General features: G+C 47.6%; 2 protein-coding genes across 4 annotated transcripts in view; one reads left to right on the forward strand and one right to left on the reverse strand.

Moving 5' to 3' along the window:
- Window positions 1-434: 434 nt before the first annotated feature.
- NUDT2 (nudix hydrolase 2) lies at window positions 435-5816 on the reverse strand. 2 transcript variants are annotated; one of them, XM_075840160.1, is made up of 3 exons: window positions 5747-5816; window positions 2552-2677; window positions 435-797 (listed from the first exon to the last, which is right to left on the reverse strand). In XM_075840160.1, the coding sequence occupies exons 2-3, from the start codon at window positions 2670-2672 to the stop codon at window positions 478-480; spliced, it is 441 nt and encodes a 146-aa protein (XP_075696275.1). In that variant the 5' UTR covers window positions 2673-2677; window positions 5747-5816; the 3' UTR covers window positions 435-477. The 2 variants fall into 2 exon arrangements, with proteins under 2 accessions (XP_075696275.1, XP_075696268.1); XM_075840153.1 differs by lacking the exon at window positions 5747-5816 and adding an exon at window positions 3779-3843.
- A 31-nt stretch (window positions 5817-5847) lies between these two features.
- The window catches only part of KIF24 (kinesin family member 24), a 34191-nt gene continuing 24901 nt past the window's right edge, over window positions 5848-15137 (forward strand). The window contains exons 1-3 of one of the 2 annotated variants that reach the window (XM_075840183.1): window positions 5848-6174; window positions 10585-10633; window positions 14005-14593. In XM_075840183.1, the coding sequence (XP_075696298.1) occupies window positions 14028-14593 (566 nt within the window). In that variant the 5' untranslated portion in view covers window positions 5848-6174; window positions 10585-10633; window positions 14005-14027. The remainder of the gene's footprint in view (window positions 6175-10584; window positions 10634-14004; window positions 14594-15137) is intronic. The other variant, XM_075840172.1, reaches the window with a different exon arrangement.

Below are 15137 nucleotides of genomic sequence, written 5' to 3' on the forward strand. Positions count from 1 at the left end.
GCAGCCACCAGCAACCTAGCGATCACGTTGCTGGGGTGCCGGTGGCTAAAAACCCCTCACATGCTGCGATTTCTATTGAACGCAGCATCTGAGAGGTTAATCGGCCGAATCGGAGACTAGCTCCGGTCCTGGCCATAACATCAGGGTGCCAGCTGTAACATACAGCTGGCACCCAGCGGTGATGGTTCGGGATCAGCTCCTGAGCCCGCACTATCACCGCGACGTAATGGTACTGCGCTTTGCGGGAAACCCTACACGGCAGCACCGTATATATACACGACGGATGTCGGGAAGGGGTTAAAGGTGTATATACACATTTAGTGTTATGGCATTTTCCCAGAATACGCAAAAACGTTATGATTGCAGGGGCATTTCCGAGCTCCCAAACACGCTACATTTGTCATATTAGGTTTAAAAAAAAAATGTAAACAAAGTATAAACAAATTTATAATTGATGATAAAACTATAAATACTACATCAATTCTTGGTCTGGCTCTGCAGGAACTGATAAGCTTCATCCAGTGTATCCTGCAAGTCCTGGTACCCAGCGTAGGTACATGCCTCCTGCAGCCGCAGCCAGCGATAATGCTGGTGTTCATTCGAGAGCTTCACCTCTGCATTTTGGTCTTTCAGCTCCCCGAGCCAGTAGATGACCTTCTTTGGCTTATCGTTGACCTTGTAATTTAATTCCTTCCTAAATCCATCCACAATATTGAACTGGGTGGATTTCAGTCCGGCCTCCTCCTCGGTCTCACGTAACGCTGTTGTCATGTCATCCTCTCCAGGGTCAACATGGCCTGAAAATATAAAATGGCCCAAAAAAACGTAAAAGTGGTTTTCCTTTTATTAAACACTGCACTCCATCATGGACTATGGAAACCTACTGTAGGCTAAAATTTCTGTCCAGCAGAGCAGGAACCGATCTTACTTATCCCTGGGGGAACAAAATATTTTACCGGAAAAACGGGTAACTTTAAATACCACCATCACTTACCCCTTCGCTTTATTTCAGGGCCACCTGCTCCCCCTGGAGCCATTTAGTAAACCGTGGACAAGGTGATTTTCTTGTTCATAGCTTTCAAGATGGTGGCAGTCAGGTGATTTGGCCAAGTGACTGCCTCCCCAGCTGCCTGCTTTTCTGCGGCGGCGCAAACAGCTTTTAGCGCATGCGCATCTACAGGAGATTCTGCTGGCTGTATCTGCGCATATGCTAAACGTGTTCCGCCATAGCTCAGCGCCGGCAAAGAAGGTCAGGCAGCCAGTTATGTGGCCAAATCACCTGACCGGCATCATCGTGAAAAGCTATGGATGTGATAATCGCACTGTCCACGGTTTACTTAGTCATTCCAGGATGAGCAGGGGGCTGAAATAAAATGCAGGGGTAAGTGATGGGGGTATTTACAGTTGCCTGTGTCAGAAAACATCAACTAAGGCATTTTAGAAAGGTCATTAGAAAGTGGCAAACCCCTTTAAGCCCTATTGGTGCTTTTGGTAGGATGGGGGCTCAGGCTCCTTCATAACCACAATGTGATCTTAAATGTTCAGTCTCCCAATGTGTGTTAGCTCCATCCTACGATATGCTGTATCATCTGACTTAAATGGAAACTAACATTGTCAAACACCAATTTTGTAATTTACTTACTGTTAAAATGTAGTTTTATACATGAAAAATCTGTCACGTTGCTGCCACTAATGTAGACGTCTCCCTTCCTGTAATCTGCTGTCCACCCCCCATTGTAAAGCAAAGTCCATCCCTGTTTACAGAGCAAAAGAGATGGACTGCAGAAAGTGGCGGTGTGCCTCTTCACTGCCTGCCAATAGAAGTCTATGCAGGGGAGGGGGAGCAGGAGGAGATATCAGAGAGAGCAAGAGACAAAGACATGCTGCCCATAGAAGTCTATGGAGGGGGGAGAGCAGAGTGCAAGAGACAAAGACACACTGCTGCCCATAAAAGTCTATAGAGGGGGAGAGGGAGAAACACATACATACACACTGCCCATAGAGGTCTATGGAGAGGGGAGGGAAAAAAGGAGCTGAGAGACACAGACTTGCTGCCCATATAAGTCTATGGAGGGGGGAGTAGAGTGACACACAGATGTGTTGCAGCTTCCTGGTAAATTATATCTCACTCCAGTGCTGGATTCTCAGATACAGCAGCAATGAGCAGTGTATAATCTCCTGCATGCTGTTGCAGATTCTATATATGTGTGATAGATAGAGATAGGAGAGCAGGATGTTCTCTTCCCTATGCATTCAGTCTATTAAAGACATGACAGCTGTTAGGTAGAGCACGTCATATAACGGCCAGAAATAGTGTTATTCCTCAAGTAGGCACATATGACAGCTCATTCTGAAAAGTCACCTAATAGATTAGGTACGCTTTAAGTGCAAAAAAAAAATAAGTGCATTAAGAAACGTTCCATCACAAGCTATTCCCCTTAAAAAGCAGAAGGTCCGGCAGGTGCCAGGAACATGAGGTTTTCACCGCACTAAAGTTTAGGGAGACCGGTCTGTGCTCTGACCACAGGCGTTCTCCAGGTAAAGTTTTCACCTTTGGGAGGGGTCCAGTGATGAATTCCATAAGACGTCTGGAGGAGAAGAAACTCAATGTCACTCACAGAGGCTTCTGTAATTCTTCTGAAGATGATCAGACCACAGGCCCTCAGCGCCATGGTCCCTGCAAACACAGCAGAATAATGTAAATTACATGGACGGTGGAGATTACACAGGCACCTTACTTTTTGAAGGCTCAAACTTCACTAGGATTATCCAATTTTACACAAACTGTTATCAATATAAAGCCCCCGCCCCTATTATAGAGTTTATACAATCACACACCGCTGAGCCATATACAAAATATACAATTCCTGGATACAGATTTTCTAGTTTTATATAAATAAGGCTTAAAAACTCTGCCTCAAAATTCAGTTTGGAACAGATTTTGATCTGCCTGCACGCCGTTTGCCACGTTTTTCGCCCAGCGGCCATTGAGCGCCGCAGGCCAAAACGGAGCGAGATACGTTTGCTCTGCCTCCCATTGATGTCAATGGGAGGTCAGAGACGTAAACGCACGTAGATAGGGCATGTCGCTTCTTTTTCCCGTGAGGCGGTTTTTCCGATCGCGGAAAAAAAAACGCCTCCGCCTCCCATTGAAATCAATTGGAGGCATTTTTGGTCGTTCTTTGGCGCGTTTTCCGACGCGGTTTCCGCGTAAAAAAAACCTTAGTGTGAACTGACCCTAAGACCCGGTTCACATTTTATTGTCGCTGATTTTGACGTGGAAACCGCGTCGGAATTAGTGCCAAAAACTGCCTCCCATTGAAATCAATGGGAGGCGGAAGCATTTTTTCCCCACCCACGTATTTAGCATGCTCTTTCTACTCGCGGTTCCGTCTCTAACCTCCCATTGAAACCCATGGAAGGCAGAGAAGTGGTTTTTTTTTCCCGCGGCGCTAAATGGCCGCGTCAAGAAAGTGTAGGCAGGTCAAAATCTGCCTCAAAATTCCTCTGCCTGCATAATACTCTGTGTGAACAGGACCTAATATGCTTATTATTTCAATTCCTAAATATTTTCAAGATCTCTTCTTGCGGTCATTGAATGAAAATATAAATTTTTTAAATCTAGAGACTGAAGTCATACACAGATGAAGGTTTGTTACAATGTATTAGTGTAGGGCAAAAGCTATTTGCCTGGCGTCCAGGACAGGAAAGAGATTTGTGCGGTTGTGTTTAGCGCACAGAGGGTAGTCTACACTGATACATGGTCACAAACTCTCACCGGTGAGATCAGGACAAGGATGGGTTTTCAGTTTCTGTCCAACCTGCAAAAAAAAAACAAAGTGCACAGAAATATATCATTCTCTAGGGGACATCATGTATGCCTGGAGGAAAGTTGGTCTCCATCCATGTAGGAAAGGGTTCTTTACAGCAGGCCCAGCGTCAGCACCCGGCGAACCCGGGGCCCACTCCACTGGGGGGGGGGCACTCGGCCGCTGGGTGCGGACGCTGCCGTCGTCACGGCATTACTGTCCATATATGGACGGTGATGTAAGAAGGAGAGGAGTCTCAGGCATAGCGCTAGCAGCATATATGGACAGTGATGTCAGGACCAGAGCAGTGTCCCAGCCTGGCGTAGCTATAGGGGTCGCAACTGCGACCGGGCCCCTATGGCTAGGGGGCCAGCAGTGCCCCGGTTGCCACACAGCCCTGACCCCGCTTCGAACGGAGTCTGCGTCCAGGGGGCATTATACTGCATGGTGCAGCTATGAGGGGCATTATACTGCATGGTGCAGCTATGAGTTGCATTAGCCTGTATGGAGCAGCTATGGAGGGCATTAGCCTGTATGGAGCAGCTATGGAGGGCATTAGCCTGTATGGAGCAGCTATGGAGGGCATTAGCCTGTATGGAGCAGCTATGGAGGGCATTAGCCTGTATGGAGCAGCTATGGAGGGCATTAGCCTGTATGGAGCAGCTATGGAGGGCATTAGCCTGTATGGAGCAGCTATGGAGGGCATTAGCCTGTATGGAGCAGCTATGGAGGGCATTAGCCTGTATGGAGCAGCTATGGAGGGCATTATACTGTAGGGGGCAGCTATGGGGGGTAATAAACTGTATGGGGCATTATACTGTATGGGGCAGCTATGGTGGGCATTATACTGTATGGGACAGCTATGGGAGCACTATACTGTATGGGGGGCAGCTATGGGGGGCATTATACGGTATGGGACAGCCAATTGGGCATTATACTGTATGGGACAGCTATGGGGGGCATTATACTGTGGGGGCAAATATGGAGGGCATTATACTGTATGGGGGGCATTATACTGTGGGGACAGCTATGGGGTGCATTGTACTGTGGGGGGCAGCTATGGGAGGCATTATACTGTGCGGGGCAGCATTATACTGTGGTGGTAAGCTATGAGGGGCATTATCCTGTGTAGTGAGCAGTTATGGGGGCATTATACGGTGTGGGGGCAGCTATGGGGGGCATTATACGGTGTGGGGGCATTATACTGTGGGAGCAGCTATGGGGCATTATACTGTGGTGATGAGCTATGGGGGACATTATACTGTGTGGGTGCAGCTATGGGGGCATTATACGGTGTGGGGGCAGCTATGGGGGGCATTATACTGTGTGGTGGCATTATACTGTGGGAGCAGCTATGGGGGCATTATACTGTGGTGGTCAGCTATGGGGGCATTATACTGTGGTGGTCAGCTATGGGGGCATTATACTGTGGTGGTCAGCTATGGGGGGAATTATACTGCGTAGGGGGCAGCTAAGGGGAGCATTATACTCTGCCCAGAAATATGGCTCTGGGGTTGCCCCTGACAACACTGTCCATATATGGACTGTGACGTCAGGGGCTGGGTGGCACTACCTGGGAGGAGGGGGTTGTGTGGCACTAAATTTATGGGGGTACAAACTGGGGGCCTAACTTCTATATGGGGGCATAAACAGGGCCTAATGTCTATATTCGGCACAAAGTGACAATTTTTGGCATTTTACTGCCGTCTAAGTCTGTGTCAACCGAGGGCCCACATAAACCTGGAGCCGGGCCTGCTTGTAATACCAGTCATTAGATAAATGCCTAAAACGTTATTATACTCCGACAGTAATAGTTAAATGATCTCAGACATTTATATCATATCCACTGAATGCGGGTCCCACTTCTGGCCTGGATATTTTCGAAACTCCCATTGTAGACTGACTACATTGTAAATTGCCCCAGATTAAACACGTACCTCGCCAAGAACCGGCAGAACTAACTGAGCATGCGCAGCCGTAGCCCGGATACAAAGTAGTAAGCAGAAGCCGTCATGTAATGTAATGTAATGTGGCCATCTTGCTTGTGGGCGCGTGGAAATTGGTCCGTGTTATCACGTGATTTTACCCTGCTGTTTCTGGCCAGGAAGCTTCAGCTCTAATACGCTCAGCAGAGAGCGGAGGACAACGTACAACCAGCCTCCGGTTCCCCTCGGATAGTATATAGACGAAAGTTTGACAAGGTCACGTGTGTACACTAGTAGACCTCGCCCCTAGAACGCCTGGATTGGCTGACCGTGAGCGGTGTTGTCATGGAGACGGGAACAGCTGTGTTCCCACTGACGGTTGGAGGTAGAGCGGGGGAAAGAGAGCGAACGGTCCCATCCGCCACAGAGCCGCCGGACAGGTACGTCACCCGTGTACTGACCGTGTGTACAGAGAAGCCATGTGTGAACTATAGGGGGACTACACAGAGGGGGTTGTATGAGCCCTGTGGGATATGGAAGCGCTGGCATTAGAGGCAGCGTGCTGGGCAGAGAGATGGCATTGGAGGCAGTGTGCTGGGGAGAGAGATGGCGTTGGAGGCGGTGTTGAGGGGTGGCATTGGGGCATGTGTGCTTGGGAGAGTGGTGACATTGGGGAAAGTGTGCTTGGGAGAGGGGTTGCATTGGGGCCAGTGTGCTTGGGGGAGAGGTGGCATTGGGGCCAGTGTGCTGGGGGAGAGGTGGCATTGGAGGTGGTGTGCTGGGGGGAGAGGTGGCGGTGTGCTGGGGGGAGAGGTGGCGGTGTGCTGGGGGGAGAGGTGGCGGTGTGCCGGGGGGAGAGGTGGCGGTGTGCCGGGGGGAGAGGTGGCGGTGTGCCGGGGGGAGAGGTGGCGGTGTGCCGCGGGGAGAGGTGGCGGTGTGCCGCGGGGAGAGGTGGCGGTGTGCCGGGGGGAGAGGTGGCGGTGTGCCGGGGGGAGAGGTGGCGGTGTGCCGGGGGGAGAGGTGGCGGTGTGCCGGGGGGAGAGGTGGCGGTGTGCCGGGGGGAGAGGTGGCGGTGTGCCGGGGGGAGAGGTGGCGGTGTGCCGGGGGCAGAGGCGGCGTTGGAGGCGGTGTGCCGGGGGCAGAGGCGGCGTTGGAGGCGGTGTGCCGGGGGCAGAGGCGGCGTTGGAGGCGGTGTGCCGGGGGCAGAGGCGGCGTTGGAGGCTGTGTGCCGGGGGCAGAGGCGGCGTTGGAGGCGGTGTGTCGGGGGCAGAGGAGGCGGTGTGCCGGGGGCAGAGGCGGCGTTGGAGGCGGTGTGCCGGGGGCAGAGGCGGCGTTGGAGGCGGTGTGCCGGGGGCAGAGGCGGCGTTGGAGGCGGTGTGCCGGGGGCAGAGGCGGCGTTGGAGGCGGTGTGCCGGGGGCAGAGGCGGCGTTGGAGGCTGTGTGCCGGGGGCAGAGGCGGCGTTGGAGGCGGTGTGCCGGGGGCAGAGGAGGCGGTGTGCCGGGGGCAGAGGCGGCGTTGGAGGCGGTGTGCCGGGGGGAGAGGTGGCGTTGGAGGCGGTGTGCTGGGGGGGAGAGGTGGCGTTGGAGGCGGTGTGCTGGGGGGAGAGGTGGCGTTGGAGGCGGTGTGTTATGTAGCAGTATATACTAGTGAGCGTATACTGTACGGCCCTATAGATGTTCTGCATGCACTGTAGGGTTTTATAGTATGTTATGTAGCAGTATATACTAGTCAGCGTATACTGTACGACCCTATAGATGTTCTGCATGCACTGTAGGGTTTTATAGTATGTTATGTAGCAGTATATACTAGTGAGCGTATACTGTACGACCCTATAGATCTTCTGCATGCACTGTAGGGTTTTATAGTATGTTATGTAGCAGTATATACTAGTGAGCGTATACTGTACGACCCTATAGATGTTCTGCATGTACTGTAGGGTTTTATAGTATGTTATGTAGCAGTATATACTAGTGAGCGTATACTGTACGACCCTATAGATGTTCCGCATGTACTGTAGGGTTTTATAGTATGTTATGTAGCAGTATATACTAGTGAGTGTATACTGTACGACCCTATAGATCTTCTGCATGCACTGTAGGGTTTTATAGTATGTTATGAAAAACAAACCAGAAAAAGAAACAAGTCACGACCAGATAATTGTAAAATTACGAGCAATCTTTATTAAAGTCAATTAGACACAAAGAATCACATAAAAACAACTATACACAATAAAATAGCATGAACCCTCGTAAAAAGATGGAATCAGAACATGACAGCAGCGTGGCCCCCCAGATGGTAGACTAGTCGCACGATCACACAGAGAGCTAAAGTGCATAGAACAATAATTTTGGTCAGGTGCTAGGCATGGTACGTTTGCACATATAGATACCTATATATAGAACAGGTGCAAGTGCAATCTTAGGCAAATATAACATACAATAGGCAGTATACCTACGCAGTACAAGAGTAGCCAGGAGATCAGGACCGGGAGGGGAGACCGCTGCTGGAACCGACGGTCGTTTCGCTGATGCTTCGTCAGGGGTTGATGTCCGGATCACCCACGAAGCCCTGGATCCTATCTGGTCGTGACTTGTTTCTTTTTCTGGTTTGTTATATTAGTCACTAGGACCATTGGTATAATTTGGGGCATTGTTCGGTTTGCAGTATGTTATGAACTGTAGGACTATATACTAGTGAGTGTATACTGTAGGGTCCTATAGATGTGCCTCATCCACTGTAGGGTTTTATATAGGCACATTGAGTAGTATAGGATTGTAAAGAGCTGCTATAACTACAGGGTCCTATATGGGGTTTTACATGTAGATTCCTAGAGCAGCGTCATAGGGTTCCCCTGCATTGTAGGGTCTTATAGATTTTAGACAAGGGGTCTTCACTTTTCGACCTAAAAGTTAGTCCTCCTTCCCGAATGTAGGCATCTTAATATCCTAAATATAGTGATGGAAGTAAAACTCTAGCGTCAAAGCCGGCGTGTCCACAGCGTGTTTATAAGTAGGGAGTTGTGCTGTAGGTAAATGACTCTGGTCTTACTCACACTTCCAGACCCGTGTCCTCCCTGTCGTTATTAGCCATCACATAATCGGATCACCTTCCACCTTAAAGGATTTTTCCATTGTTCTGATATTGATAGTGAGGGGTCCTCTGGTGAAAATAATGGGCCTTGTTTAGAAGGATAAGTGGTGCCAAAGGGATTTCAGCTTTCTCCCATTGATGTGGGAGCTGGTTGTGTGTAGTATTAGGCTATGTTCACACTGAGTTTTTTGACAAGTTTTTTTGACATGGAAACCGCGCCCAAAAACTCGTCAAAAACGGCCTGAAATTGCCTCCCATTGATTTCAATGGGAGGCGGAGGCGTCTTTTTCCCGCGAGCGGTAAAACTGCCTCGCGGGAAAAAGAAGCGACATGCCCTATCTTCTGGCGTTTACGCCTCTGACCTCCGATTGACTTGAATGGGAGGCAGAGAAAGCGTATTTCACTGTGTTTTATGCCCGCGGTGCTCAATGGCCGCGGGCAAAAAACGCCGCGAAAATCGGCCTGCAGGGAGAGGAAAATCTGCCTCAAACTTCCAAACGGAATTTTGAGGCAGAAATTCCTCCTGCAAAAAACTCAGTGTGAACATAGCCTTATAGGGTATGTGCACACAACCTCTTTTTAGACGTAATGGAGGCGTTTTACGCCTCGAATTACGCCTGAAAAGACGGCTCCAATACGTCGGCAAACATCTGCCCATTGCTTGCTATGGGTCTTACGATGTTCTGTGCAGACGAGCTGTCATTTTACGCGTCACTGTCAAAATACGGCGTGTAAAATGACGGCTCGTCAAAAGAAGTGCAGGACACTTCTTGGGACGTTTTTGGAGCCATTTTCTCATAGACTCTATTGAAAACAGCTCCAAAAACATCCGTAAAAAAACGCTGCGAAAACGCCGCGAAAAACGTGAGTTGCTCAAAAAACGTCTGAAAATCAGGGGCTGTTTTCCCTTGAAAACAGCTCCGTATTTTGAGACGTTTTTGACTCTGCGTGTGAACATACCCTCACAGATCACTCATATTCACTTCAATGGAGCTAAGCTGTAATACCAGACACAACCCATGGACAAGTGTGGTGCTATTACTGAAGGAAAGCAGGACTTTTTTTTTTTTTTTTTAAATCTGGTGCAACCTTTTTGATCACGTTTGTCCCTACTACAGATATTATACACGTTTTACATTTTTGAATGATGAGCGGTTACATGGATAAAACATCAGACATAAGAACTCATAGATTGTGGTGGGTGGAGGGCATTGTTACAGAAGAAAAATTTTCAGGTGACGCTGTGCACTGAGAATTCCCACTTCATGCCCTAAAAATCACTCTGCGTGGTTGCCCACACATAGCGTTTTTTGGAAAAACAGTGCCGTTTTTGTGGCGGTTTTTAAAGGGTTTTTCCCACAGGATATGTTGTAAATGTCAGATAGATGCGGGTCCCACCTCTCGGACCCACCCGCACCTATCTCTAGAACGGGGCCACCTAACCTGATCTCGCTGACTCCCGGTGGCCACTTCCTGGTTATATGGTCGGGAGTAACGTTAATAGCATAACTCGCTGACCTACGCTGTTTCCGTAACTCCCATAGTAGTGAACGGCAGTTACGGAAGCAGCGTAGCATGCGAGCTACACTGTTTCCGTAACTACCATTCAGTACTATGGGACTTACAGAAACCGCGCAGCTCAGTTTACGTAACTCATGACAGTTTTTGGGCAGTTTTTCATGCATATGACTGTCCGTTTTGTGTCAGTGCGGTTTCCGTGTGACATCCGTTTTTCTCATCCGTGCTTTTCCTCTTCCAGCACTTGAGGTGAGTTTATTCTGCAAAAACGGACTAGAATAGGACATACGGTGAGTTTTACGCAATGGACACACGCTCCATTAAAAAATACAGATATGTGTCGACCCATTGAATTGCATGGGTCAGTTTGCTGTCCGTTATTTAAACGGACAGTACACGGATGTGAATTTCGTTCATGTGACTAACACCTCATACTTCTTTTTAGATCCACTACTGGCTTTGACTAAAAAAACTGCATCAATAACTGCATGTGTGATTCCAGCCTTAAAGAGGTTTTCTCAAACATTTATGGCATATGAATCTATTGGGAGAACTCTGTGGGAAAGCTGCAGCTGCTGGACGTTACTTAGGCTTCGTTCACATCTGCGTCAGGACTCCGTTCATGGGTTCGTTGGAGCGTTCCGTCAGGGGAACCCATGAACGGAATCCAAACAGAAACCATAGGTTTCTGTCCTCACCATTGATTTCAATGGTGACGGATCTGGTGCAAATGGTTTCTGTTTGTCACTGTTTTGTAAGTGTTCTGTTGGTTTGACGGAATGAATAGCGCAGTCGACTACGGTATTGACTCCATCAAAACGACGGAACCCTTACACAACGGTGACAAACGGAAACCATTTGCACCGGATCCGTCACCATTGAAATGGTGATGCAAACGGAAACCTATGGTTTCAGTTTGGATTCCTTTCATGGGTTCCCAACGGAAAGCTCCGACGGATCCCATGAACGGAGTCCTGACGCAGATGTGAACGAAGCCTTACCAGCTAATATGAAGTAAAAAAACCAAACTCCTTCACACTAAGGTGCACGTGTTTTTAGTTTTATTGTTTTGCTTGGTTAACACGTATTGAAAGACATGGCGGTTTATCAAACAAAACGCATTCTAAAAACGCAATAAAAACACAGTGTAAACCCACCAATCAAAGTATGGTCTCTCGGACTTGCTGGGGTTTTCTGACTCGCTCGCCACGTCTATCTCATCCGATCCCGGTTTTGCAGAGAAGCGGTTCTGGGAACATTTAGAATTGCTTTTCTTAATTTCATACGGTTATCTAGAACTTGCACAGTAACTTGGTCCATCCAGATCACAGCCCTGCTGCTGCCTGACCCTGTATTGTGGGTTAAAATACCTGATTATTCTCCTATTTTGTTATTCGGCCCACTTGTGCCCGGCCGTCTTCATACTGGAGATGTAGGCAGGGCTCATACAGTTGCTGCCAGGGGACAGCTGTCCTCTGTATCAGCTGTGATCTGCCCGACTTAGCAAGTTATTATGGGAACATTGAAATAGTTGTGTGTGCACTGGTATGGAGGTCACATAGCTAACGTGGTGCCCTGTGTAAGCTGGATGTGGTACCTGTGCCCCACAGCCTGATGTGCTGAATCCTCTGACGAGCTGGGTGTGTGGTCTTTGGGCAGTGCTGGGACATCTTCCCTTTCATCTCATCTGTCACTGTCCAGGGAGAACTTTTATAACCTGGTTTCATTTGCTTCCTTGTTAATTCTTGTGTGTCAGTTCTTCCCTGCCCTGAGTCCAGTGGGTGTTCCCTTTATGACCGTCACAGTTTTGCTTGACTCTCACAGTTATGGACACGAGTATTCAGTGTATATCTCCGATGTTTCAACATGTCGGAGCTTTAGCCAATTTTATCACCAGATGAAGATCAAACATTGCCTTAGCTCAGATGTTCACATTTCAGTTTTATCTTACTGCAGCGGTCAGATGTTATATGAATATAGTAGTAACTAATAAAGCTACAGCAGTGTAGAAGAAAGTTAGAGACTCTCTTTAACCCTTCCATCTCCCCTCCAGATCTGTCCATTCCTCTCCTGAAATACTCCATGCTGCTGTGAACCTATATAATGTATAAAACTGCTTTACAATTAAAGGGGTGGTCCACTTGTTATGAAGAGGCGCAAATGTTATGAAATAGCAAAAAATAACAAAAAACACTACTCTCCTCTACAATCCCCTGTCAACCCAGGGAAGATTCTCCAGCAGTTCCCTGACGGTCTTTGTTTACAAACTACCAGCGATGACGTGATTGCACGTGACCACTTCAGCCAATCTGTGCTTCCGTGCCATACATGCGGGACCAACGGAGCATCTGCGCTGGATTGCGGGGGATTGAAGAGGTGAGTAGTGTTTTGTGTGTGTTTTTTTTTTTTTTTTTTTTTTATAACATTTGTATCCGTGGTTTTTGTTTTTTTTAAACAACTGGTTAACCCCTTCAATATTAAGAATCATGGTGGTCATTGTCCACGGGTGCAGGGGTGTGCAAAATGTGTTGTCACCCCCTAATGGCTGGCCCTGCCGCTATGTAAGTATTAGTCTGTGACCTCTAACAAAGATGCATACACTTCTCTCTTGAAATACTCTGTACTGCTGTTTACGCTGACTTTTTTTTTTTTTTTCTCTCAAGACAAAGTTGCCCATTTAAAGTGTCTTCTCAATCAATAGAGATTAATCGTTCTATTAATATTGATGATCCCGGGGCGTGGATGGGTGACAGCTGTCGTGATGAGTAACAGTGAGGAGATCTGCTGTTGTAGTTTGGAGTAGTGTAAAAATACACCCTGACAATCACCCCATCCCCCTTCTAGGATCAGGGTCTTGACCTTCAGTGGCCGGGAGCAGCTGCCAGCTGTATCTCTAAGGCAGCGAGCTGTGCACCTATATATTAAATTAGTAATGGGCCACTTTCGAATTTAGACTTTTATTTCATGGTCACGTGTGAAGCTTGGCATCTGCAGAGTTGGAGGATTTCATAACTTTCACAGTGATCAGAACATGTAACATGTTCATAGTCCACAGGGTTTGAGGTGTATAACCATATAGAATGAATCTACATGAAAAATTGTCTCTTTATAAAAACATGACATTACTTATCTTGTACTGATCCTGTTGCACCTTGTATTATACTCCAGAGCAGCATTCACAAGTCAGAGCAGAAATCCTCCATGTTTTCACTGCTTGTTCAGTGTCTGCACATAACTTGCTCTTGTTATTTACTTTCTAGTAAGTGTCCTTGTTACACCAGACATTGTACATGTATCTGATGTAGGAAAAATGAATTACCCCCTGCATTTTAAGATCTCTGCTAAGGTAATGGGTGTATCTGTCAACAAGTTTGGTGACTGTTTCAAAACCAGCAGAATTGTGATTGCAGCTCTGGAGTATAATATATGCTGTAACTCAGGATCACTACGACATGTGTAGTGTATTTACAAAGTGACTCAACTGTTTATAGATTCATTCTATAAAGAAACTGGTAATCAGTTATACAACCTTATGATGGCGCTGTGCACACTGTGATGTGATTGACCTCTCGATATGTGACATTCTACTGAACTATACCCAAGTTATCTGAAACATTTTATAATGGTAAAAGTTGGTTTGTGTTTGTTTCAATCTATCCAGAGCAGTAACCTGTCCTCCTGAAGATGGCCTCCTGCCTCCTCGAGTGCCTCTACGAGGCTGAACTGGAGCAGTATTATCCTCACTTTGTAGCTCTTGGACTCCAGAAGATTGAGGAGTTGGCAAAGGTGACGATGAGGGATTACTCCAAACTGGGCGTTCACAGCATGGAGGACCGCAAACGCCTCTTCCAGTTGATTAGAATCATTCAGAGCGTGGCAGCGGAGGACGCCAATGAGGGCACAACCCCTACTCTGCAGCCAGGCTGCGTCTACCTCCAGCCCCCCAATAACACTGCTACTCGGAGACAGCTGCACTTTGACATCTCCTTTGACACAGACAGAAACGCGTTTCCCTCCTCTCCGCTTTATCCCATGAAACCTCTTTCAAAATTATGTGAAATGGCACCACCGGCTGACCAGAAAATCCTCACAAAGAAGGAAGTGGAGAGTCCCATGATGTCGGCTGAGGGGTCTTGCCTTAAAACACCGGGGGGCACGGCAGCCGGCTCCAGAGACAATGAAGGCCCCATTGTACAAAGAGTGATGCATATGTCCGGGTACAACTATGGGGTGCCACAGACATACGTACGGTAATAAAGATAATGCCATGGTCTGTTGTGTATGTGTGTATATATCTATGGCTGGATTTACATGTAGCGTTTTTTGCTATGACATGGACAGGAATGTTGGATTGTAGCGGTAACTGCTATGTGTAAATTGTCTGGACGTTATTGCTGTCACAGCAGGGTATAAGCCGTGCAGGGCTTTATACGTCTACAAATTGGAACGATGGCCGAGATTTATCATTCATGTCTGAATATGGGTAGCCAAAAATAGCGCAAATGTCACCAAATTTATCAAAATAGCTCGTGACAAAATATTTGGCACAATTTGGTAGGCCTGTTACACACATTTCTGTTCCTTATATCCGCTTTTGGCTGACGTAGCTATACAGCAAAAAATGGCGCACATCCTAAATAAATTTTGCTCACTTTTTTTACTCACTTTTTTACTCACTTTTTTGCTCACTTTTTTACAACGTCCCATTACCCGGCATTTTCTCCTAGAAACAATGCAATACGAGATACCTCTGGAATACGCATCCGACGGAATGTGCCACGATTTCTTTTTGTT

The sequence above is a fragment of the Rhinoderma darwinii genome, chromosome 1, assembly GCF_050947455.1.
Source record: "Rhinoderma darwinii isolate aRhiDar2 chromosome 1, aRhiDar2.hap1, whole genome shotgun sequence".
Taxonomy (NCBI): domain Eukaryota; kingdom Metazoa; phylum Chordata; class Amphibia; order Anura; family Rhinodermatidae; genus Rhinoderma; species Rhinoderma darwinii.

Excerpts from the sequence above, each read along its gene's own strand:
- NUDT2 (XM_075840160.1), bottom strand. The coding sequence starts at position 2,672 with ATGGCGCTGAGGGCCTGTGGTCTGATCATCTTCAGAAGAATTACAGAA. Across the intron at positions 798-2,551 it reads TCACTGGACCCCTCCCAAAG|GCCATGTTGACCCTGGAGAG; the intron begins GTGAAAACTTTA and ends TTATATTTTCAG.